Source organism: Mustela erminea, chromosome 4 (assembly GCF_009829155.1).
Source record: "Mustela erminea isolate mMusErm1 chromosome 4, mMusErm1.Pri, whole genome shotgun sequence".
In the NCBI taxonomy this organism is placed as follows: Eukaryota; Metazoa; Chordata; class Mammalia; order Carnivora; family Mustelidae; genus Mustela; species Mustela erminea.
The window spans coordinates 68,429,711-68,455,232 of record NC_045617.1 but is presented as its reverse complement, the minus strand read 5'-3'; the positions used below and the strand labels follow the sequence as shown (position 1 = coordinate 68,455,232).

The window sequence follows — 25,522 nt, the reverse complement described above, 5'->3', positions numbered from 1 at the left end:
GCAGTGTGTATCCTTTAGTGAATAAATAATAATGTTCATAAAAATTACTTACTTATTCAAGGTATTAGTTTACTTAGCACATCCGGTTGTAAGTTAATCAGTGTAGTCTTATGTGTGTGTGATGGTATATCATACAAAACAAAGATATTTTATTTTTCCTTTTGTGAAAGAATTACAAGAAAGACACTTAAAGACAATTTCCCCCCTGAGTTGTTTTAAAGGTTTTCAATACTATAATCCACTGTTATTTTATACGTCAGGTCAGGAGTCAACAAACTTTTTCAGTAAAGGGCAAGGCAATGGCAGCTTTTCTGGCCATAGGGCCTGTGTCACAACTACCCAACTTCGCTACCATAGCATAAAAACAACCATAAGACATGGGGAGTTAGAGAGGAGAAGGGAGTTGGGGTAAATTGGAAGGGGAGGTGAATCATGAGAGACTATGGACTATGAAAACCAATCTGAGGGTTTTGAAGGGGCGGGGGGTGGGAGGTCGGGGTACCAGGTGGTGGGTATTATAGAGGGCACGGATTGCATGGAGCACTGAGTGTGGTGCAAAAATAATGAATACTGTTATGCTAAAAATAAATAAAAAATAAATTTAAAAAAAAAACATAAGCAGCACTTAAATAAACATGGCTGTACTCAATAAAACTTTTAGGTAGGAGACTGAAATTTGAATTTCAGATCATTTTCACATATCACACAATATTATTCTTCTTTTGATTCTTCTTTGTTTTTCAACCATTTAGAAACATAAAAACCTAAGGCCATGCAAAAATTTATCACAGTACAGATTTGGTAAAATGTTTGCTTTGGAACCACCCTATCAAAAAAAAAAAAAAAAAAAAAAGAACCACCCTATTGATATGCTTACAGGCTAACAAGATAGGTAAAACACTAAAGAGGCACTGAAAAACACTCAAAAAAGTGAAGGCCCTCTAACAGGTTGTTAGAGCTGTATGTCCAGCTGCCTTCCAGAATACGTCATTGCTACGTATCAAGCCTAAACCAATTATCTGATGTTGAGTTCACTGATTTTCTAATTGAAATATGGAGGATGGCTAAGCCTGTGGAAGATGTTTAAAAATTTAGACAATCACAGGTGATGTAATTTTAGCAATAAAACTATCACACATGGTTTTACTGTGATAATTACACAGTTGTGAATAGCTAGCACATATCCAGTACTTTCCATGATCCAGAAACTTGTCTAAGGACTTTAAATGTATTCAATTATTTAATTTAAAAAAAAAAAAAAAAAACCTAAAATTGTGAGTAAAACTGTTACCCTCATTTTATAGATTTTAACCTTTCAAAATGATGTCACTGTTTATCTGGCTTCTATTACCTGGGGGTGGTATATGTGTGTGTGTCTGTGTGTGTGTGTGTGTGTGTACAAAATCCGTGAACTATATATGTGTATGTATTTGTAATTACTTGTACAAGAGACCATGACCATTGTTATGATCTTCATCCTTCTTTTCTCAGCCATCATTTTTTTAATTACACAAAATAAAAGAGAGCAAATGGAAATATTCTACCAACTTAATGAGCACACAATTGGTATTATGACTAAGAGCATTATTTCTAGTGTTTGTGCCCGGAGGTCTGATGAAGCATTTAATGTCTGGTCCTTCTCGTACACTCTCCCAAACAGAGTCACGGTCAAGAGAGGTCCAGATGGCGGCTTCACACTGAACAAGCGTCCATCACTTGACACCTAATTAAAACACAGAGTAGTTGGCTGGGTCTTCCCATTAAGTTATATGCCCGCACAACAACTTCTAAAAATCAGCACAACTGGATGAAGAAATAAAAAATAATGGCTAACTTCTCTTCTAAAAGAAATTTTGAAATGGTAGAGAGTATAAGAAAAATTGCAGCTATGGAATTGGCACTGATTTATGATTATTGAAATGGCTATCATCAATATCTTATCATTTACTTATTTGAGGAGGTATTCCATGAATCAGTTAGCATACAGCAATGGGTTTGGGAGTGTCATAGAGAAATCTAGTCCTCTCAGACATAATAGGCTCCTCCAAGTGGACAGAAGGGAGTGACTGAGGGCTTTTGAGCAGAACCTCTGTCATCCTTGTCACTCACTCACCACAGCCTCCCAACCTGTTTGTCCCTAGTACTCCCACAGTACCTATTCCTACAAGGAAGGCGGAATAAGAGCAAAACCCACAGGTAAGTCAGGGAAACAATATGACTGGGCAGAGTTTATGAGGTAAGAAGTACTTCTGGACTTAAAAAAAAAAAAAAAAAAGTATTTGCTTTCTTGCCTATTTCGGCCACTGGGTCTTTACCCACACAGTGAGAGGAATTCCCTTTAACTCTGCTAGGCTATCACTGCCCATGATGTGAAGGGGTTTCCTCTGGTGGGACCAGTCCTGAAACCCTCTCAAGAGTCTTTTTCCTACTCAACAGACCCAAAAGAGCCCAGCCTCTTCCCAATACTCTCCACAATAATATATTTATGTATTCTCTAGGATACACTAATCATTATACTACAAATTTCCAGATAAGAAATTCAACCTGCTCAGTGTCCTTCATGATTCCCCAAGAACAATATTATTCTTTCCAAATGGAGAGGAGAGTTGTATGATATTTGTAAATATTTATATTTGGTATTTGTAGGTCTTGTACTCAAAAAGCACTTCCTCTTACATGAAATGAATTATCAATATTAAGCAAAGGTTCTTACCTGAAATTCTCCAGGGGCAAGCTGATTTTCACTTAGCAACACCTCAGGGAAGACATACTGGGTTCCAAAAGTGCCACTGAGGGAAAACATTTCAAACCAGGTAGAGGCAGTTTCAACTGCACCACCACAACTGTTTAAGTCTGCTGTTTTACACTTCAGCAGAGTACAAATCTAGGAAAGTCAATGCAAACCAGTAAGTCCTAAGAAAGCCAATTAATATACTCTCCCGACCTAGAAGTAATGCCTATGCAATGCCTTTTCCCCTTTGTTTGGTAAAATGTTTTTTTAATTAGATTAATCTAGCTCATTGATACACAGCTAATTCAACTAGTCATAAAAATAAAGGACTTCAGTCCCTAGTGCTTTCTCTAATTCAGCCAAACAGATTAAATCGCTTAAAGAAACAATCAGACCTTTGGTTGATAGCCATAACTATACCCTCATTGTTCAAGCTAGCAATGCTTTTAATAATCAAGTGTTCTATTTCTTTTAAAAAAGGTTAAATTTAGGCAGGAGTTTAATCTCTCTGTTTTTGTCTATTTTGCACAACAAAATTACTTTAAAACTGTGATGAACCCTGGAGTTGATCTAGAGGCAATCCCTATGAATTGGAAAAGTTACATATTTTATATCTGAGCAAGAACTGAAAAAGTTCTTACTATTCTACACAGTTAAACTATACTACACTATACTACTACGTAATTTGAATGTAAAATCTAAGTATAGGAGTCATCTATGAGTCATCTCATTATGTCGATGCAAAGTCCACAAAAGGAAGATCTGTATTTATTGAATTCTATCTGTAATGCATCTTCCAAGCCTTATTTCAAGCCACCTTTACCACTTGCCTGATTAAAGCAATAGTCTCTAACTGGTCTCCCTGCTTCTACTTTTGAAGTTGGAGAGTACACGCTTTAGAGCAAGTGTGTTGAGATGGGATACAATTTGCTTTAGGTAAAGGTAGCACGAACACATCCTATTTTATTCCCTTAACCTCTTACTGAAACCAACATTTGTTTTTTTAAGACATAAACCCGCATGGATAGAACAGGTGGACAGACCATGGTATAATGGTGGAAGCTGGGGTGATGGATGCAAGAGCAGCCAATGATTTAGGAGACCTGAAGAAAGCCAAGTCCTAAACTGACAATGGAAGAACCAAGAATTAATGCTATCCACATCACAGAATGCCCAGAAGATTCCATCACTGGGAGCATGAGGTACCTCAGGGGCTGGTAAAGTAGAGGCTAACATAAGGAAAATTGGTGGGAAGTTGTTAAGGATGCCTCAGATACTGAGTTCCCCACCATGGATGGGCAACTGTCCTTCCGCTATTTCCATAAAAGATGGGGCATCTATTTCCAGAGATGGTAAAGCAGATGTTGAGTGGAGCTTTTGAAAAACCTAGTGGAAGGGGATTACAAGAATGAAACCTACTAAATGTTGCAACTATCTCCAACACCACGACCACATCCAACAAGATCACTGCTCCCACCTGGCTCTCTAAATCCTGCCAGCAAATAATTAATACTTCAGAAATAAAACTGCCAGATAAACACAGAAAAGGAGTCCTGTTAAATTTGAAGTTTAGATAAATAAAAGTACTAAAAATGGTTTTTAGTCTAAGTGTGTCCCAAACATTGCATGGGACATACTTACATTTTTTTAAAATATTTGTTGTTGCTTTTGGAGACTCTGACGCTGGAAAAGTGAGGTTCTACCTGAGCTGAGGACATCAGATCTCCCTGTCCTCCTCCCCTTCGACCTTTCCCCAAAGCCCCTCAACAAAATGTTTTTTTTTTTTGGGGGGGGGGGTTTGGGGGGATCAAAACAACTTTTGTTGTTTATCCAAACTTTGCATTTACTATGGCATCCTGTACTTTTATTTCCTAAATTAGACAATACTATTCAGGAAGGGAATGAGAATTTTAAAACCTGAGAAACCTGACCCATCCTAAGAGGCAGTTTCCAAATATACAAATATGCTTAACTCAGAGATTCCTCTGACAAAAGGCCTGCCTAGATTACCCTACTGTGAAGCTTAAAATTGGCAAGTATCAGTCAGTTTTGGGTAATGTTAAAGGGTTACCACATGAGGACAGCTTCTAACACAAGAGAGCAAAACAAGTAGATACAGGAAACTTGAGTAAAAAATAGAGTATTTAAAGCAGAAGCTTCAAGGAAAAAAAAAATTTCCTTAATAGCCACAGAGAGATAAAAAAACTGTATCCACAACACAGTACCAGTAAAGAAACAAAAAACACCTTATAAAGAAAAAAATAGTTCTTGAAAAATAAAAACATGGGGGCACCTGGGTGGTTTAGTCAGTTATGTATCTGCCTTCAGCTCCAGTCATGATCCCAGAGGCCTGGGATCCAATCCTGCAGTGGGCTCCCTGCTTTCTGGGGAGCCTGCTTCTCCCTCCCCTTCCTGCTCACACTCTCTCTCACTATCTCTGCCTCTCTCTCAAATAAATAAATAAAATCTTTTAAAAAATAAAAATTAAAAAAAAAAAACATGTCAGTGAAAATAAAAGACTTTTAACACAAGCCTTTAAAGATCAAGGAGAAAAAATTATCAGAAAGTAAATGGAAAAAATGAAAAGAAATAGCAAAGAAAAGATTAAACAATTAGAAGACCAATCCAAAAGACACATGATCCCAGTAATAGGAGTTCCAGAAAAAGAAATGGAGGGGAGGAAATTCTAAATGGTTTCTAAGAGACCCAGAGGAGGAGAGACACACATACAAAAGATCAGGAATCAAAATAACTCAAGAATTCACAGTAGCAATACAGTGACCTCAAATTCCATACCTAGAAAAATACTCCATCAGATATGAAAGGAAAGACATTTTCAGTCTTGTAAGTTGAAAACATTTTATCACCCATTCAGAAAGTTCTCTTTCTGGAATGTGCAACAACAAAGGAAGTGTGTGGTATTGCGATTTATAGTAATAAATACATATTTGGTCTTTATCGAGTTCCTGACATAGAAGGCCCAAAAGTCCTTGGAATTTCCTTAGTGATAAGAGGGGAAATGTGAAAGGAGGGGCTTTTGTCACTCATAATGGAGCCTCTTTCAACCACACCTGAGTACATGTTAATGATGAGATTTTTGGAAAGCCTCAAACAACCACAGGATGGAAACAGAGTTGGAACTTTAAGCCTCACCATACCTACCTCTGTCTCTGGAGAGGAAAGGAGCTAGAGGTTAAATTAATCACCAGTGGTGAATGATTTCATCAATCATGTCCATGAAATGAAGCCCCCATAAAAATCCTTAAAGTATGGGGTTCAGAGAGATTTCAGGTTGGCAAACAAAAATGCCTTATCTACAAGCCAGGAAGGTGGAACACACCAAACTCCATGGAGACAGAAACCCCTATGCTTCGGATACTTTCAGATTTTGCCCTATGTATCTCTTCCTCTGGTTGTCCATTTATATTCCTTAAAATATCTTCTGCAATAAATTCTTAGCAATACATAAAGCACTTTCCTGGGTTCTATGAACCATTCCAGAAAATTAACAAATCCAAGGCAAGGGTGATGGGAACACCTGATTTATAGTCAGTCAGGTCAGAAGCACAGGTGACAACCTAGATTTGCGATTGGAGCCTCAAGTGGGTAAGGGACCAGTCTTGTGGGACTGAGCCCTTAATCTGTGGATTTTGCATTAGCTCCAGGTAGATGGTGTCAGATGAGTAAATTTAAGAAGAAACAGCTAAAAGATTCAAAAAGTTTTGCCTTCAGAAAGAGGAATTGGGGGCGCCTGGGTGGCTCAGTGGGTTAAGCCGCTGCCTTCGGCTCAGGTCATGATCTCAGGGTCCTGGGATCGAGTCCCGCATAGGGCTCTTTGCTCAGCAGGGAGCCTGCTTCCCTCTCTCTCTCTCTGCCTGCCTCTCTGACTACTTGTGATTTCTCTCTGTCAAATAAATAAATAAAATCTTTAAAAAAAAAAAAAAGAAAGAGGAATTGGATGGATTATGGAAGGCACTAGTGTTTTACAAGCCTTCATTGCTATTTGTCTTCTTAGTTATGTTCATGCATTATTTTGATTAAAATGAAGAAAGAAGTGATAGGACCAATCCAGGTAGTGGGAAGGGATAGGACATTGAGACTATGAGAAGGACTAAAGAAACACAGGAGTTGAATCAGGAGCTGCTTGCAATGAAGTCAGTGTTTATGTAAATAAAACCTGATGGTATAGGTCTGATAATTATCTTATGTTACTTTTATTAACAATAATAATAATAATAATTAACATTTACCAAGGACTTTCTAGGTGCTAGGCATTGTGCTAAACCCTTTACATTTATGAAATCAAACATGCCAAAAACTCTAAAGAATTCTATTATTAATTATCCTAATTCCCCTCTTAGGACTGACTAGGTTACATCTTCCAGTTATATGCTTTAATTGTCCATAGTAGTTTCCTTTTATGGCATTGGTCACCAACTAAAATTAACTAGTGATTTTCTTAGGTTTCTGCTCAATCCTGTTTTCCCGCAAGTGTTAAGTTCTATGAAGACAGTGAGTGACTGTATCTGTCTTCCTCCATCTTAATATCTTCAGTCTCTATCAAATGCTTGAACACAGAAAGCATTACATAAAAATTTGGTGAATGAAGATAATCTATGTATTATGACAAACCAGAGATTTAGAGAGGCTAAAAGGCTGGCTCAAGGCCATGTAACCATTACCCAGAACTTCTGACTCCAGAATCTATGTTCTCACCCTGTTGTGTTGAGCCCCTGAACTTAATCTTTGGTTTTTAGTAGAGTTGTTATCCCTAGTTTCTTACCCTGTTGGGAAATAGCTTTATATTCTAGAGGAGTGATAGGCCAGTGATTTGGATGACTCTGACCTTGGTGGGAGGAAATGGAGAGGCAAAGGGTAGAGAAAGCAATCTGAGAAGAAAGTTTCCTAAGTATATTGAGTAAAGGCAATGAACTTCTTTCATTTAGTTTATTCCTTCTTTATTCATTGGTTACCACAATGATTCTTTAAAATATGTAGACTGCTCATTCTCCCACTCTTCTATAACAACTACTATAAATCTGTACCCAATATTTTACCATTTTCTACTCTAGAAAATGCTACAAGCACCTTCTTTCCCCACATCCTTAAAATTTACTCTAGAACACTCGGGAAATCTCTGTGGCAAGATGCAGAGTTTTTGTACCCTTATCTCCTTTTCTTTCTCTTCTCTCATTAGTTAAGAAATAGATTTTGGTGTTACAGAGATTTTTCTAGCATTAAATATCATCACAGACTTTGGGAGATTATGAATATAATACAACACCAAACTCCCTCATCCTCAATTCTAAGACAAGCTTCTCTAAATTAAATAAAGGATGTGTAGCACATTTGACACTGAGACCTAACTTGAACCAACATAAAGCTATGTTGTTGTTTTTTTTTTTTAAGCTATTTAGGATGAGTAGTCCCATGTTTTCCAGCAGACATTAACATGTTTGATTTGGGGTGTTGCCCCAGGCTCTGCTGGTGATATCAAGTACTGTGGCTACAGCTGAATGTCCCATAAATACCTCAAAACCAGAACATCCAAAGTGAACTGAGCATTTCCCCACTGCCATCCAATCTGCTCCCCCTCTAGCATCCTGACCTGTCAGAGAATTACATTCACCCAGCTAGCTGCTTTTGCCAGAAACCTAATCCCCTCATTCTGCTTTCCTGTTCTATTTTTTAATATTTTATTTATTTATTTGGGGTCAGAGAGAGTAAGAAAGAGCACAAAAAGGGTGAAGGGCAGAGGGAGAAACAGGGAGCAGGAGCCTAACGTGAGACTCGACCCCAGGACTCCAGGATCATGACCTGAGCCAGAAGCCGATGCTTAACAGACTAAGCCATCCAGGTGCCTATGCTTTCCTGCTCTGTACCAAATTGGCTACAAGTCAAGTTTTCTATTTCTTGCTTGACTCCATACCCTGCACTTCTATTAACACTACTCTTGGTAGAGACTATCTAGGACCATTTTAATAATCTAACTTGTCTTTTTGCCCTAGTTTCATCAGCCACAGTGCTGCCATAGTGATCTATTCAATGACATATCTGATCACATCATGCCCTTGCTGAACACTTTCCAGTAGAAGACTATTACCCAGAAAGTAAAGTCCAAACTTTAGGAATGACAGGTAAGAAGCTGTCAGATGTGAGCCTCCTCTGGGCTCATCTTCCATTAATTCTTGCTTCTCACAATACACCTTAGTATCACTGACCCGCATACCCTACTTCTTGAGCATCCACACCCTTGCTCATACTCCACCCCACCTAGAATTTTTTCCTGCTCTTTTCATCTGGATAATGGCATAAGCTCATACATCATGTCTCCAGAAACTTCCTTGAATCCCCAAATTAGGATAGGTACTGCTTCTTAGTATTCCTACAACAAAATGTGCTTTCTATGTTCTCTCCATGCCAACCTATCCTGACATCATTTGTTCATTATGTCTTTCCTCGCTACTAAATGCTTCAAGAAGAGGGCCTTTACTTATTCATCTTCGTATCATTAGCACCAAATATATATCTACTGTGTAGTAGGCAGTCAATAAGTGCGTCATTTACCAAATCAGCAAGCATTCGTAAAGTCTCATCATGCAGCAGCAAACAGAATACTGTACAGTGGGCACAGTTCTAGCACTCAAAGGTTCAGTTTCAGACAACATGTGCAAAATTTCACATAATATGCCCTTGATAAAACTGAGCATAGGATGTCTGAAGCACTTAGCCCCAGTGAGGAGGTGGGAGCCGTACTAAAGAAAGTGTTAGGCCAGCCTTCTTGGTGAAGACAACACCTGAAAAGCACTGTGAATGATGAGTAGGTGGGGCCATCACAGATAAAGGAAACAACACATCCCGAGGGTCTGCAGTTGCCCACACATTGGGGATGAGGAAATGTCTCAGTAAGAGAGAACCCCAGGGCATATGTGAGTAGAAATGACAGAAGAGAACAGACATTAGGAAAAGGCACATTTTAAGAATTTGAATTGTATGTCTTGTTAAGAAATTTGAAACTAGAAACCAACTAGAAACCTGCAGGAATTTTAAGCAAGAGAATGAAATAATGAGAAATGACTTTTAGTAATTTTTTTTAAAGATTTTATTTATTTATTTGACAGAGAGAGATCACAAGTAGACAGAGAGACAGGCAGAGAGAGAGAGAGGGAAGCAGGCTCCCTGCTGAGCAGAGAGCCCGATGCAGGGACTCGATCCCAGGACCCTGAGATCATGACCTGAGCCAAAGGCAGCAGCTTAACCCATGGAGCCACCCAGGCGCCCGGCTTTTAGTAATTTTTATAATTAGAGTGTAGGAAATAGATTGGATGGAGCTGAAATTGTAAGCAAGAAGCCCTGAAATCAGTTGGGAGATAGATCAGGAAGAGGCAAGTAGAATGAGAAGAAGATGAAAGTTGTTTGTTCTTAGGAGTGACACCTCACTGGGCTATAAATAGTTCCTCCTCTAGTGTTGGGGGCTGTGAGATACCCAAAGCTTTGCAGTAATAAACTATTCTACCACATATCCCAGAGGTCAACCCTATACGTTTCCAAGACATACTTAGTTAATGAAACGAGCTAAGTTTCAGTGAACATATAAAGAAAATGGATAAATTTCTTCAGGCAGGAAATACCAGAGGCTAATCATCCATTAAAATCATCTGTAATTTGATTATCATTTTATATACAGGTACCGTAAATAAATTTTCTGCCTTTTTTCCAGCCAATTTAAAATGGACTGACATCTAGGATTTCAGGTTTTAGCAAACATTCAGGAGGCCCAACTAAATTTGAATGTCAAACAAAACAAAATTTTTAGTGTACAGGTATCCTCAAAAGTGAGACATACTTATAATAAAAATAATCCATTGTTCGTGTGAAATTAAAATTCAAGTAGGTATCCTGTATTTTATCTGGTTAATTCCCCTGCCACCAAAATGATCATTACCTGCAAATAATATGTCCCTTCAACAATATGTAGTCCATCAAACACCCCTAGGGCATAAACTTCATCTGTTCTCTTCTCAGACATCCTGTAGCTTAGATGACAGCAGAGTTTTTTCTGACAAACTGTGTAATTTCCCGTGACTCCTGTGAGCTCCAAGAACGTGAATTCATCAAAAAAGGCAGTACCTTTAAATTCCTGATTTCCTGTTGAAAACCCTTTTATACTACTGGCATAAGAAGTCCAATTCACTACAGGGCGGTGTGGGTAAGAATCCAGTTTTGAGAGTAGGAGTTTTCCCTTCTTTGTCTTCATATCATAATGAAATACTCGTGGAGAATCAGGTGCGTAGATGCCACTTCCTGAAAGGGATATTTGAAATGGAAGTGAAAAAAGGACTGCATAGTTGTTATTGTTTGTTTTATTTTATTGTTACCATTTACTCTCTCTCTCTAAGCTATCTATGTCATTAATTTCAGTAAAATATACTGAGAAGGACAATAAGTGAGAGGAAATCCAACAAAGTATGGTACCAAAAAGCCAGTAAGAGAAACTTCCATGTAGGAAGTGGTGAACTTTAGAGGGAAAAAGAAGAAATGTGCATATAAGTTGAATAAAACTAAATAAATCTACAAAACAATTTAGACTGAGATGGATTCTACAGTATGTCACCAGCTAGATATGCAAAAATTAAGAGTTGGAAAAGATTAAAGAGTCCATGTTAGCTAGAAAAAAATTACTTTTTCTTTTACTTTTTTGATTACTTAAAGTTTGTAAATCTTAGAGTTTACATGTTACCTGTCATTCTGTTTGAGGGGTGATGTATATTGGATGCAAGGAAGTTGACCCCCATGCCCATTGCCCAAGCTGAGTGAAACTGAATAGCTGACAAATGTGGCAAAACATTCATCCATGCTGTTGGGAAGACTATGGAATCCACATGGAAATCTTTCACCAGAGTAACAGCAGGATCATAGAAGAGTATATCAAAGCACGTGAAAATGCCAAATCTTCCAAAGACAGTGTCAAAAGTCACAACCTCAGGCTTCTTGGGTACATTGAATTGATTTTCATTCATGAAAAGGTTGTGCTGTAATAAACAGAAGATGAAGGGAGTAAAATTCTCCTTTCAGAAGCCAGCCTGTGTGTTACTGGGTCTGAAAAAGTGCAAGCCAACATCTCTTAGTGCCAATTTAATCCATGAGCACTGTCTTCACAGGGAAAAAGTGTAAGAGAATCAGAGATTACTATGGCTGATAAGAGCCTTTGGCTCAACCTCCACATTTTATAGATATGTCGATGGGAATCCCTATTTATTAAGACCCTCTTGATTAGCAGTAATCACGTCTCGAACAAACCTCATTGGCTATGATACTGCCACTGCGCAAAGCTTTAAGACCCTCTTGAATACTACAAGACATAGAAGTGAAATAGATAACTTCTATTTGCCAAGAACACTTAACTATTTTCTGTGGACAAACAACTTTCTTTGCTCCTTTCTCTTCAAAATCAAGTGTCTGGTGGGTAGTTTCTCCTTCTTGGCGTGACCCATTTGCCAGGGTATGTCTTTAAAGGGACAAGGTCTAAAAGGCAACATTGTATTTCTATACAGGTACCTCCTGCTGATTCTCATACACTTCCAGACACATTCCTGTTTGTAAATGCACAGAAAACCCTTCGATACTCTTTTAGGAGCTTACCATACCTAATCATTACTTTCTATGTATTGTCTCTATTCTGCTTCTAAAGTATGCTTATTATCAACACTAATGATTTTTCCTTCTTGTCCACTTTATTTTGTTAAATATTCAGTAACTGAACTGAATTATTTTGTTATAAATAAAAATTATACAAAATTATAATCATACAAAAATTATTTTGTTATAAATTTTGTTATAAAATTATAAATAATTTTACCTTATGGTAGCGTGCCACCAGTTTTCCTTGGGAATCAAAGACCACATCAGTATTGTATTGGTAATGACCATCAGGGGGACACTGAGAGTCACTGGCATTGCATGACTTCTTGTCTCCAATATTTGCCACAAGGTAGATAGAGTTGTCCTTGGCCAGACAGCTGAGTCTTTCTTGCACTGGGGTGTAGCCAAACCTGATACAGGTTCATTAGAAAAGGAAAGCAAAAATGAAGCTTATCCTTTAATAAAATTCAGAATTATATTGCCTGAACCTATTATGTGATATACACAAAAATAATTCTAAATAACATCATAGAAGAGAAGGATTAAAACAAGAATAGATTTCAGAGAAAGTACATGCTTGTGGGAATTCGGCTGTAGGAAAACTATTCTAGGATAAGTTTCTAATCCATGTATTTTTTTCATCATAGCATTTAACATCATTTATAATAATGTATTCACTATGTGTTTATCTTATGTGTGGCACATCTCAGATATTTGGGGGCAATGATACACATCTTCTGTTCACTAACCCTGGCAAAAAAGAGGAATTAAAGAAAAAAATATTTCAAGTGAAAGAGTAACAGGTTGGAATTAGAATTCTGGGAAATGGCAGAGTAGGAAGCACCAGAAATACATCCCTCTACCCAGACAGTATTTGTACTGGCAGAATCTGATGGATAACTATTTTGAAATCTGGGAGTCTATTTCAAGGCTTGTAAGTTCCAAGGGAAAGCTGGGAAGGCAAAACACAGTCAATTTCAGTCAATTTTAGCTCTTAGCTCAGCAGTGGCTACCCATGCTTTACCCCACACCCAGGCCCATGCAGACAGCCATGTTGGAGCACCATGCAGGCAGCTTACAAAACCAGGTTGGACTCCAAATATCTGTTCTCTGAATATCAGAGATCTGCGTTCTCATCACTGATAACTGCTTCTGATCATGGAGAGCAAACACGGGGGCAGGCAGCCATTGTTACACTCCAGCACCATCACCACTATATAGTTGCAAGTCCTTCCCCTACTGGCTGAAGTAATTTCTAGAGGAATTAAAGAGCCAGAGGTGCTTCTCTTCTTCTTCCTTAATTTTTCCTTTTCTTTTTCTGAAGTCAGACATTTAAGGACTAAGACATACAAAAGCAATCGTATATATAGGAGAATTTAAAGGTCATCACATGTTCTCAGGGAGACACAGTCTAAGACAATGCCTCAAAAGATCTTAAGTTTACACATCAAGCTTATGCCTAGCACAGAAACAGTATACAGGAATCAAAACAAACAAGCAAGCAAAAGGCAGTAAACCGTGGGGGTATAATTTGACTTTCAGAGTGATCACATTTTCAGATTCAAATATGAACTTACCAACAAAAATAGCATAATATATACAAATAAACAGGAAAGGATAGCCCACTCTAAGGGGGGAAAATAATAAAAAAAATTAAAAAAGAATAAACCTACAGAAACCATCCTAGAGAAAGACCAGATGACAAACCTGGACTAAAGACTAGACTAACGATTAAAACAACTATCCTAAAGATGCTTAAAGAACTAAAGGCAAATGTGGAAAAAGTCAAGAAGATAATATATGAACAAAATGGAAATATCAATAAGGAGGTGGAAAAACCTAAGAGAAAGCAAAAAGAAATTCTGGAGCTGAAAATTAAAAATGATTAAAATGAAAAATTTACTAGTGGGATTCAAAGATGGATTTGAGCTGAAAGAATCAATAAATTTAAAGTTAAGCTAGTTGAAGTGATCAAGTCAAAAGAAAAGAACAAGAAAAAGATTGAAGTGAACAAGGCCTAAGGGGCCTGTGAGACATCATCAAGTGGAATAATATACAGATTAGAGGAGTCCAAAAAGAGTGAAATGAAGGGTCAGAGAGATTATATGAAGAAATCGTGTCCAAAAATTTTCCAAATTTGAAGACACAAATATATAAAGATTTAAGAAGTTCAATGATCTCCAAGAAAGATGAACTCAAAGACACCCATACCAAGACACATTGCTATCAAACTGTCAAAAGCCAAAGACAAAATAAAAATGTTGAAAGCCACGAGAGGTAAGTGATTCCCCAATAAGATTATCAGCAGTTTTTAATCAGACACTAGAGACCAGAAAGCAGGGGCCAATATATTTGAAGCACTGAAAGAAAAAAGACCTGTCAACTAAGAATATGGTATCCAGCAACACTGTTCAAATATGAGGGAGAAATTAAGATACTCTATGCTAATATCTGACAAAATAGACTTTAAATTAAGAAAAAAGATTATAAGATTTGGGGAAAGACATTATATATTAATAATTCAAAATACAAGAGAACTCTTAAAATTCAACAATAAAAACAATCTGATTTTAAAATGGGCAAAAGACTTGAATAGACTTTTCTCCAAAAAGATAGCCACACAAAGGGCTGATAAGCATATGAAAAGATGCTCAAACTCACTAATCACTAGGGAAATGTAAATCAAAACCACAATGAAATATCACCTCATACCCATTAGAATGTCTATTAAAAAAAACAAGAAAATAGAAAATAGCAAGTGTTGAGGATGTGAAGAAACTGGAACACAAAGGCACTATTGTTGGAAATATAAAAATGATGTGGTCAGGAAAAGAACTGCCAGGAAACCAGTTTGGTAATTCCTCAAAAAATTAAAAATAGAACCATTACATAATTCAGCAGTTACACTTCTGGGTAGATTTCAAAAAAACTGAAAGCAGTGTCTTGAAGATATGTTTGTACACTCATGTTCACAGCAGCTTTATTCACAATAGCTAAAATGTGGAAGCAACTCAAGTTTCCATCAAAGGATGAAAGATAGCAAATTGTGGCATATATACACAGTAGAATATTATTCAACTTAAAAAGGAAGGAAATTCTGACCCATGCCACAACATGAATGAGCTTTGGAGATATTATGCTAAGTGAAATAAATCAATTACAAAAAGTTAAAAAAAAAAAAACATACAATTCCACTTATAAGGTAACTAGAGTAGTTATAGTCATCAAATTCATAGATATACAAGGTAATATGATGGCTGCCTAGGGCTGCAGAGATAAGGAAATTGGGAGTTATTGTGTTCTTTCCCCAACTTTACTGAAATAAAACACTATAACACTGTGTAAGTTCAAAATGTAAAATATGATGATCTGATACATGTATATTTTAATAATGTTTACCACAATTAGGTTAGCACATTTTTAATTAGTGTAAGTACCATTTTATTGTTCTTATTGTGAGAACATTTAAAATGTACTCCCATTCCAACTTTCGGGTAAACAATACAATATTGTTAAGTCATCATGCTATACATTAGACCTCTAAAATTTATTCCTCTTACTTAGAAGTTTATACCCTTTGCCCAACTGTGCCTCATTTCCCCCACTACCAGCCCCTGTCAACTACTATTCTCTCTGCTTCTGTAAGCTCAGCATTTTTAGATTCTACATATAAGTGAAATCATACAGTTTTTGTCTTTCTCTGCCTGGATTATTTCACTTAGTTTAATGTTCTCAATGTTCATCTATGTTGTTGCAAATGTCAGTATTTCTTTCTTTCTCACGGCTGAATAAGTTCCATTGAATATATGTATATATCCCTTTTTTTAATCCATTCATCTGTTGATGGTCATGCAGGTTATTTCCATGTCTTGGCTATTTTAAGTAATGCTGCAATAAACATAGGGGTGCAGATATCTTTTTTTTCCCCTTTTTAAAAAGATTTTTCTTTTTCTCCTTTTTTCCTTTTTATTTCTTTTAGTCTTCCAAAATTCGTTGTTTATGCACCACACTCAGTGCTCCATGCAATACATGCCCTCCATAATACCCACCACCAGGTTCACCTATTCTCCCCACCCCCCAAAACCCTCAGTTTGTTTCTCAGAGTCTGCCGTCTCTCCGTTTGTCTCCCCCTCTGATTTCCCCCAACTCACTTCTCCTCTCCATCTTCCAATGTCCTCTGTGTTATTCCTTATGCTCCACAAGTAAGTGAAACCATATGATACCTGACTCTCTCTGCTTGACTTATCTGACTCAGCATAATCTCTTCCAGTCCCATCCATGTTGATATAAAAGTTGGGTATTCATCCTTTCTGATGGAGACATAATACTCCATTCGGGTGCGGATATCTTTTTGAGATAGTATGGTTATGTTCAGATTTTCTGTTTCTTCATGATTTGGTCTTCGTAGGTTGCCTGTGTCTAGAAATCCATGGATTTATTTTAAATTGTCCAATTTGTTGTCATATAATTATCCAAAGTAGTCTCTTATGATTTTTTTGTATTTCTGTGGTATCACTTGTAATGTCTCCTCTTTTCATTTCTAGGAATATGGAATGCTTCAGGAATTTGCATGTCATCATTGTGCAAGAGACATGCTAATCATCTGTATTGCTCCCATTTTAGTATATGTGCTGCCAAAATTAGCACAAGTAGAGTTATTGTTTAATGGGCATAGAGTTTCAGTTTTGTCAGACAGACAGTGTTCTGGAAGTGAGGGATGGTGATGGCTGAATTAGCAATACGAACTTAATACCACTGACTATACATTTAAAAATGGTTAAGATAGTAAACTTTAGATTATGTGTATTTCACCACAATAAAAAAAATTAGGAAAAAATACCCTTGGATGTTAAGAAAAGGGAAACCTTGTTCAGGTAACTAGTCAATCTGGTTGGAGCAGAGGCATTGGTAGGTAGAAAAAGCAAAAAGGGAATTTTAAAAGATGCATGTGGGGTCATAAAAGGTAGAGCTCAGAACAAGAAGTTTAAAAAACTTCTTTCAAATTTAAGAGAAAAAGATTTTGAGGGGAGAAGTAACATAATCTGAATTTTCTTTAAGATAATAGGCCATTAGGGTATAGAATGTACTAGAATGATTAAGAGACTAAATGCAGGAAATCATTAGGAAGTTGTTGCATTGGCTCAGATTAAAGGCAACAAGAATTGGGCTAGGGCAGTGCCAGACAGTATGGGAAAATGGAAATACTGGAACACTTGTTAATTGATTTCTTAAATTCTTTTTTTTAAGATTTTATTTATTCATTTGAGAGATAGAGAAAGATGGAGAGAGAGAACACTACATGAGCAGGGGGGATAGGCTGAGAGAGGGAGAAGCAGGGACACCAATCTGAGGCTCAACCACAGGACCTGACTCCAAGATCATGACCTGTGCCAAAGGCAGATGCTTAAGAAATCTGAGCCATCCAGGTGCCTCTGATTTCTCTATTCTTTATCATGTTGACTGTAGTTGTCCCAATAAAGCAATTAAAATGCAATCCTCAAAACTGAAACCCACTACATGTAACATTATAGCCATATTTAATAAACTCTATTGGCACAACCTTTAAGTAATAAATGGTTAATAGCAGATAGGTTATTGAAGAATAGCTGAGAAGGGTAAAGTAACTGTTGAATGTATGGAGATTTAGTGCCATCTGCTGGCAATAGTAGTAAAAGCTTTGAGTACCAAATCTACTAATTGGTACAATTAATATAAGCAAAATCATAGCAATTATCTACAAAAACATATCCTTGAAAAAGACCAAGAAGGATGAGAAACTACAAAGAATTATTCTAATGCATTACATAAAAAAATGACTATGATAGTTCCTCTCTCTCATTTGCTTCAATTAATGTCTGAAAGACAGATGTAAACACAACACATCAAACCTTGAAACATATTTAGCCGAAGTCTTTTCAAATCACCACAACTCGCAGAATATATTGGTACATGAAGTATATATTTGGTATTGATATTTCTTAAACATTGATTACATACTTCCCTCCTGTCTCTATTAATCCTGGAAGTGCATCATATATTCAAATATATATATATTTAAACTACATTTTTCAGACTGTTTGTTATATCCAGGAAAGATTACAAAAACCTTTGTTAGACCCTATATGACCTGCTCCTTCATTTCTTCCAAGTCTTTGCTTAGATGTCACCATGAAGACAACTGATGACCAAAAATTAAGGCCCCACGCTGGCTGCCATATTCGCCTATCCTCCTTTTCTCCACAGCATTTACCTTTACTACATATCATAGATATGTAGATAGATTAATAGATAACTAAACAGATAGTATCTTTTTTCTTTATTATCTCCCCACACTAAAATATAATCTCCCAGAAGATAGATTTTTAATGTATTTTGTCCACCTACTGTCCAGAATAGTATCTGTACATAATATGTACACACACACACACACACACATTATGCCTGAGTTTTCCCATCAGAGAGACCAGCAAGGAGCCAAGCACCGATGCAATCACACAAGGGTTTATTTGACAAGCTTAAGCTTCGGCCCAAGTATACCCAGCACAGCGGAGTAGGGACTTGGACCCCGAACCAGACGACAGTCAGTTTTTAAAGGCAGAGTAGGAGTGGACTCAGCGGTGGGTAAGGACAAAGGGGATGAGGGATGATGTAAGTCCCTAAGGAAGCAAGGTCTCCAGGATCTTGAGGGGCTAGCTATTGTTCCCTCTCTCTCTGCCTGCCTCTCTGTCTACTGGGATCTCTCTCTGTCAAATAAATAAATAAAATCTTAAAAAAAAAAAAAAAAAGAAGTCAGAAGACTAGAGTTTGATTCTGGTTCTCCTGCTAACCAACTACCCCTGTAACCCTAAGCAAGTTATGCTATTGTCTCTCCAGATTCCTTCCCTCAATGGAAATATATTCACATAGAATTTGATGATTTCTATGTTACCTTCCAGCACTGATTTCTGTGATTTCACAATTCCTATCACTTTCCTAATAAATGTATCCACAGAAGAGGAAAAATAGAACTATCTTGAACTTAGAGTTGATAGTGGATCTTAAGCGGTGATCTACTAAAAAGTCCTCCCAGGTAAAGTAAGTGCATGTTCATGATTGGATTGTCTACTACCTGTTTGGGATTAATACCTTCTGGGATTAATACAAGGGATCCAGTTGACTTCAGGGTCTGGGATATCCTCCAGGTATGGGTAGATAGTTTCCCTGTTAAAGTTCCAGCCATATACACCATCTTCTGGAGTCACAATAATATCTGCACCCTGTTAAAAATGTAGCTTAATTAAAATATTTCTCGGAGAAGCAAAGAATCCAAGACAGGGTCTGTAAGGGGCCCTGAGGAACTGGGTGGATGAGCAACTGCCATCCAGGCCTTTTTTTTTTCTTTTCCTTTCAATCTTAATCTTTTGTTTTCTATATTTTTAAAATTTATTTTCTTTGCACAATTGCATTGTCTAATTCCACATCACCATTTCTATATAATGTTTCCATTATTTCATAAACATCAAGAGGTTATGGTTATTCACAGGGTTGCTATCCACTGCCGTTGTGAAGCATAAACCCAACTCTTCTTAAAATTGGCCCCCTCCCTGGCCTTTGGGTAGATTTTGTACCCGGGTGACATGGAATCGATTTATACTCAAAGTCTCTGTTCTACTTCCTGCTCCACTCCAGCCCTCCCTGCTCTGTACCCTGCAAAAGTGACTCTGGCTTCTCAGGAGGAGGGCACTCAGACACTGATTCCCCTTAAAGGTGCCAAGCCCAGAGGTACACCCCAGATGCACCTGGGCACCTTCATATGGAAGAGTCACCCTGAAAGCTGCAGTCTTTAAGAAAATAGTCCTACTAAGGATAAAAAAGAACCTCAGAATTCTCATTAATCTTTAAAATGTTTGTATTGTCTAAGAATATGTATTGGTAGATATCAGTGATATGTATGTAGTCATGACTCATCCCACTTCGCAAAGTCCTCCTCTACACCTGATCTACAAATACCTTGTTTCAATCATATCCATTCAAACCACCCACTTATACCTAACCCTTCATTCAACTCAGGACTTATATGCATTAATATACAGTTAATCTATAATTAGAATGAATTATGAAGTACATAATACATCTTGTTAAGTAGTTTGCAACTTAACTTTATTTTGATGTTATGAATTAATCCAAAAACCTGCACAAGCTTAGGAGCACAAAAGTGTATCAAGGCTACTGATACTCTGAGCAGAGCATCCGGTCTTGACTCATTTGTCCTCCACTCTCCATGTGTAGCAAAATAGAGCAACTAAATCATTGAATGTACAGCAAGTTCCTCAAAGGTCTGCTGCCTCCTTCATGACGATGAAGCCATTCTTTTCTTAACTTGGTCTCATTATTTGGGAGCCCCAGCTATAATAATTTTGAGAAGGAGATAGGAGTCTGATTGTATAACAAAGTTGTTGGCTACCCTGACACATATGTCTTCCAAAAGTATTAACCAAACCTGATAGGGATCCTGCTTCCTAAGACCCTACCCCTTCTCCTGGTGGAATCCAGCATGCCTGAGAGATGGTACCTGATTTGCTGCTGAAGTGACCGCTGCCTCCAAAAGATCCAGATTTTGGTTCATTAATGTTAATGCCACTTCATGGGACACTGGTATCAGGGTGGCATTAGGTAATATCACTGCATGTTCATAAACAGCTGCAATAAATGTATCCCGGGAGCTGACTCTGAAGACACAGAGAACTGAAACTGCCACATAAGCCAGCAACTTAGAGGTGATCATGCTGAAGTCTGATGACCACTGATGAGCAGAGCCAAGTCCTGACATGTACAGAGAGAAAACACAATTAATCATGTGATTTCCTGGACTGTTACTTTATAAATACATTACAAAATCTATTCTAAGCAAGCCTTATGGTATTGCATTGTAGACACAGATGTAAACAAATCTTACATAACAAAGGACTCTTATTGCAAGGATCTGTGAGGATCTAATAAGGATAGGTATGTTTTAGTTTTCTAGGGTTGTTATCACAAAGTGCCCAAAACTGGGCAGTTTGAACAACAAAAATTTATTATCTCATGGTTCTAGAGGCAAGAAGTTTCAGATCAAAGTGTCTGTGGAGTTGGTTCTCCCAGAGGACGGCAAGGGAAGGATCTGTTCAAGACCTCTCTCTCTCTCTCTCTCTCTCTCTCTCTCTCTCTGCATAAATGGCTGCCTTTTCCCTGTGTCTGCACATGGCACTCTAATTGTATGCATGTCTGAATCCCAATTTCCCCTTCTTAAAAGGACAAGAGTCATATGGTTTAGTGCCCACCTTATTCCAGAATGACCTCATCTTAACTTCTATCTGAAACAATCTTGTTTCCAAATGAGGTCACTTTCTAAGGTATAGGTGGTTGGGGCCAGAACTGGTATGAACACATTAACTGCCACTGACTAATTGCCAGACACTCTGTGTGGACAAGCTTAAGAGTAAAAAACTTAGGGAGGTCCCAGTATTAGAGAGGCCATCACACTTTTGTGAGCTTTACCTCTAAGAACCCTACAGATCCCCTGGAGAACAGTGGAGACAAATCCTCTGCATCATGCTTCCTAGAGGGGAAGGGGGAAAATATGCCCAATGTTCTCCTAACAAAAGGAGAGCATTTTGTTCTCCTTAACAAAAGGCTGCCTCCAGGGAAACTATTTACTAGAGCCTAATTAACCTGAGGAAAGGGAAGTTTCAAACTGAAACTGCAGCCCTCCTAGCCTTCTTGTCTCAAGTGAGGGAGAACTTGAGAAGCACTAGTGGAGGTCACAGCCCAGAAGCTCAGGCTCAAGACATGACAGAAATTTAATCACTGGACTAAATAACCCTTCCCCTGTCCTCATGTGTTACCACCTAGTCAATCTATCATTTGTGGCCTATGTAGCATATATTACATCAAGAGAAGGTCTTCAGATGAATAACCAGTTCTTGGAGTAGAACACTATTGGCTGAAACAGTAACTGGTTGGGGACCATCAGTCCCTACTGTGGTACCTGAGCTGTGTCCCCTGATCAGTACTGTCACCATGTCAGCTTTGCTAAGCCACCTACCAAGAGCCAAACTCCTGAAAGGTAGCCTTTCTGCTCTTACAGAGGAGAGAGCTTGGGGAAATTGTCTTGGTGGGGAAGAAACAATTTCCTTCTACCCTTCAGGATCTTCCAGCTGGTCTAGAGATTAAAATGACATAAGACATATCTACAGGAGAAAACGTAATATTTTATGGAGTGTGCATGGAGGCCCCCAAATGAAGTTGAGACCTAAAGAAATAACCAAAGTGGGCAGTTTTCATACTTTTTAGACAAACAGACAATAGATCTGTGAAGAATCGACAAGTCAAAGAAAACTTAACTTGAGGAGCTTCATTTAGTAAGGAATTCTAAGCAGAGTTTGGGCTGGGGTAATAAATTAATAAAAGTAACAGGGGTTGTTTATATGGCCTTTTTGACTCTAAATTTTCTGTCTCTGGGGATAAGGATCTCTTTACCTCTCAATATGGACAGGCTACCTTGCACAGGGAGATTTATTTCATGTTTTCGGGAAACAACGCTGGCGGATGGGGTGTCAGAATATTCTTTTTGCATAGGTTGTTTCTTAAGTAACTTTTATTTAAAATAATCAATATGCTAAAGTGTCACTTTTGGGGTGGCCTGCTCTTGGTCCCTATGATTCCCTCCTCTGAAACTTCCAAAGGAAGTTGAGCTGGCAGACTGTTTTATCTCACTTCAGTGGTCTTTTATTTCTGACAATAGGTTAGTTTAATAAAACTCAAGTCAGAAGGCTGTGATGCTTATGTATTTTCAAAGTTAAACCTATGATTTCATTAATTATATAATAAATAAGAGGCATTTTTATGAAAGCAGAAGAAAAGCAATGGGTAAGATTAGATAAATTATAAAACTGGTTTCTGATTTCTGAGTAGTCAGTGGAGATTTCTAGATGTCAGGCTAAATGCATTTTCAATCTGGGTGAGGGCAGGCAGTGGTAATCTGGAAGACTTTAAGTTTGTACATCAAATGTCTCTGGTGACCCTTCTGCTCCCAAAGAACAACAGGCATGAAGATGGTCTATAAATGAGCTGTTATGATTTCACTCAAGTTTACATGAAGTTGTTTGTATTAGTTTGCAAGGCTTCAAGAAAAGGGGAAGTTTATTTATGAAATGATTCCAGTCAAAATTACGGGAAAAAATTGGAGATGATAACTAGGAATTGTGGCCAGACACTGAAGGCACCTAGAAAAAATTAGTTTTGTTTATAAAGAACGGTTTTAGAACCCAATATCCATAAAGGTGTGTTATGAAAACATAATTTTCTTCTTTATAATCACTATCATTCTACCAAAGATAGCCAAATTAAGACTGATTTGTTTATAAAATAAACCAAGGTTGGGGGGAACCAATGTCGGCCTGATTATATATGTAAGTTCAGTAAGAATAGCAACTGATCATATATACTCTTTTAAATCTGCTTTGCTGGAACTTTTTACAGAGAATCTCTACATTGAACTTTTAACAGCCTCTCAAGGTCAGAAGCCAAGCCAAATACTTGCCATCAGACTTTGGCTATAATACCTTTAGATTCGGGTTAATTACTCTCTGTTGAGATCTACAAAATAGCCTGAGGTTCCTGCACCTTCCAAGAAGTGATGTCCTTTACCTATAAGGTTGCTAGCAACCCCATAAGCAAGGTATTGGGCTGTTTTTTCAAGGGGCCTTATTGGCTCCATATAACCAACATTATTTCCTTAACGCTGTCTGGTCATACCTAAGTTTTTGCAGGTTTCCCTCAAATATGACATGCCAATCAAAGCCTCAGTAATATAATCAATGTTTCCAATTATGTGCTGATACAAGGAGAACAGATTCTTGTTGAATTTATGCAAATGAAAACATTGCCATGAAAATATAAGAATATTCACTGAAAATTCTGGAGGGATAAGACAGAAAGAAAAAGTAAGTATTTTAATTTGTTGAAAAGTTCTTATTTTATCATATTATTGCAGGTCACAATTAGCTTAAGAGGACGTTTGTTTAAATCTGGAAAAATAAAACCTTAAAAGATCAACAATGTTTCAAACAAGAAAGTCATAAAAATTATAATCATCCTAGGGTGCCTCAGTCAGTTAAGCATCTGCCTTGGGCTCAGGTCATGACCTCGGGGTCCTGGGATCGAGCCCCGCATTGGGCTCCTTACTCAGTGGGGAGCCTGCTTCTCCCTCTGCTCCTCCCCTACTCCACTCTCTCTCCCTCTCTCTCTCTCTCTCTCAAACAAATAAATAAATAAATCTTTTAAAAAATTATAACTGTCCTCAGTTCATTTAGTCTCGTGTTATTAATATTTTTTCTGCTTGAATCTGGTTTTTCTACTAGTTCCAGAAATTCTTAACAAATTTAGTCTTATGATCTTAAGGTTTCAGAAACCTATACTCAAGGTTCTTTCTCTCTCATTGAGGATGAAACACAGTTGCAGGAAGCTTTTGTAAAAGCATCTGAGTAAAAGTGTAACTGTTTACAAATGACAAAGGACTTTAAAAATGCCCATGATTAAAAATCTGATTAAAATTCATTACAATGTAATTGACAAGGAAATTTGGTTATTTTTGTGACACATAACATTTTAAGATAACAACATACCAGGACATATCAAATTTCTAGAAGTTTCATACAATTTCCAGAATAGTTACTTTAATAGCATATATCTACACAAATATAAGACAGTTTAGTAATATTTGTTTGACAATACTTCCCATGTAATTTCACATACCAAACAAGCCTAATTCCTCTCTTTAACAATGAGAAAAAAAAATCACTGAAATGTTCCAAGGGCCCTCTGGAACATTTCAGTTAGATTGCAGGCAAAAGACTTTATTTTAGAATTTGATTTTGGGAGGCACCTGGCTGGCTCAATTGGAAGAATATGTGACTCTTGACTTTGGGGTGATGAGTTCAAGTCCCATGTTGGGTGTAGAGATTACTTAAATATAAGACCATTAAGAAAATTCAATTATGGGAAATATGTCAAAAACATCAAAAGTTTCAAGCATTAATTAAAGAAGGATCACATGGGGCGCCTGGGTGGTCCAGTGGGTTAAGCCTCTGCCTTTGGCTTGGGTCATGATCCCAGGATCCTTGGATTGAG

At 37.5% G+C, this 25,522-nt stretch overlaps 1 protein-coding gene, 1 non-coding gene and 1 pseudogene across 5 annotated transcripts in view; all 3 read right to left on the bottom strand.

Moving 5' to 3' along the window:
* Positions 1 to 1,257: 1,257 nt before the first annotated feature.
* The window catches only part of LOC116588442 (pantetheinase), a 56,138-nt gene continuing 31,873 nt past the window's right edge, over positions 1,258 to 25,522 (bottom strand). For 3 of the 4 annotated variants that reach the window (XM_032339487.1, XM_032339488.1, XM_032339490.1), the window contains exons 3-9: positions 20,925 to 21,175; positions 19,499 to 19,629; positions 12,591 to 12,783; positions 11,472 to 11,763; positions 10,677 to 11,035; positions 2,714 to 2,884; positions 1,258 to 1,723 (exon numbers count right to left, since the gene is read on the bottom strand). In XM_032339487.1, the coding sequence (XP_032195378.1) occupies positions 1,541 to 1,723; positions 2,714 to 2,884; positions 10,677 to 11,035; positions 11,472 to 11,763; positions 12,591 to 12,783; positions 19,499 to 19,629; positions 20,925 to 21,137 (1,542 nt within the window). In that variant the 5' untranslated portion in view covers positions 21,138 to 21,175 and the 3' untranslated portion in view covers positions 1,258 to 1,540. Of the gene's footprint in view, positions 1,724 to 2,713; positions 2,885 to 10,676; positions 11,036 to 11,471; positions 11,764 to 12,590; positions 12,784 to 19,498; positions 19,630 to 20,924; positions 21,176 to 24,148; positions 24,200 to 25,522 lie in introns of those variants that run through there. The other variant, XM_032339486.1, reaches the window with a different exon arrangement.
* On the bottom strand, positions 11,884 to 12,065 carry LOC116589524 (annotated as a pseudogene).
* LOC116589575 lies at positions 16,916 to 17,020 on the bottom strand. The gene has a single exon (XR_004285345.1). It is a non-coding gene; the product is annotated as a U6 spliceosomal RNA (small nuclear RNA).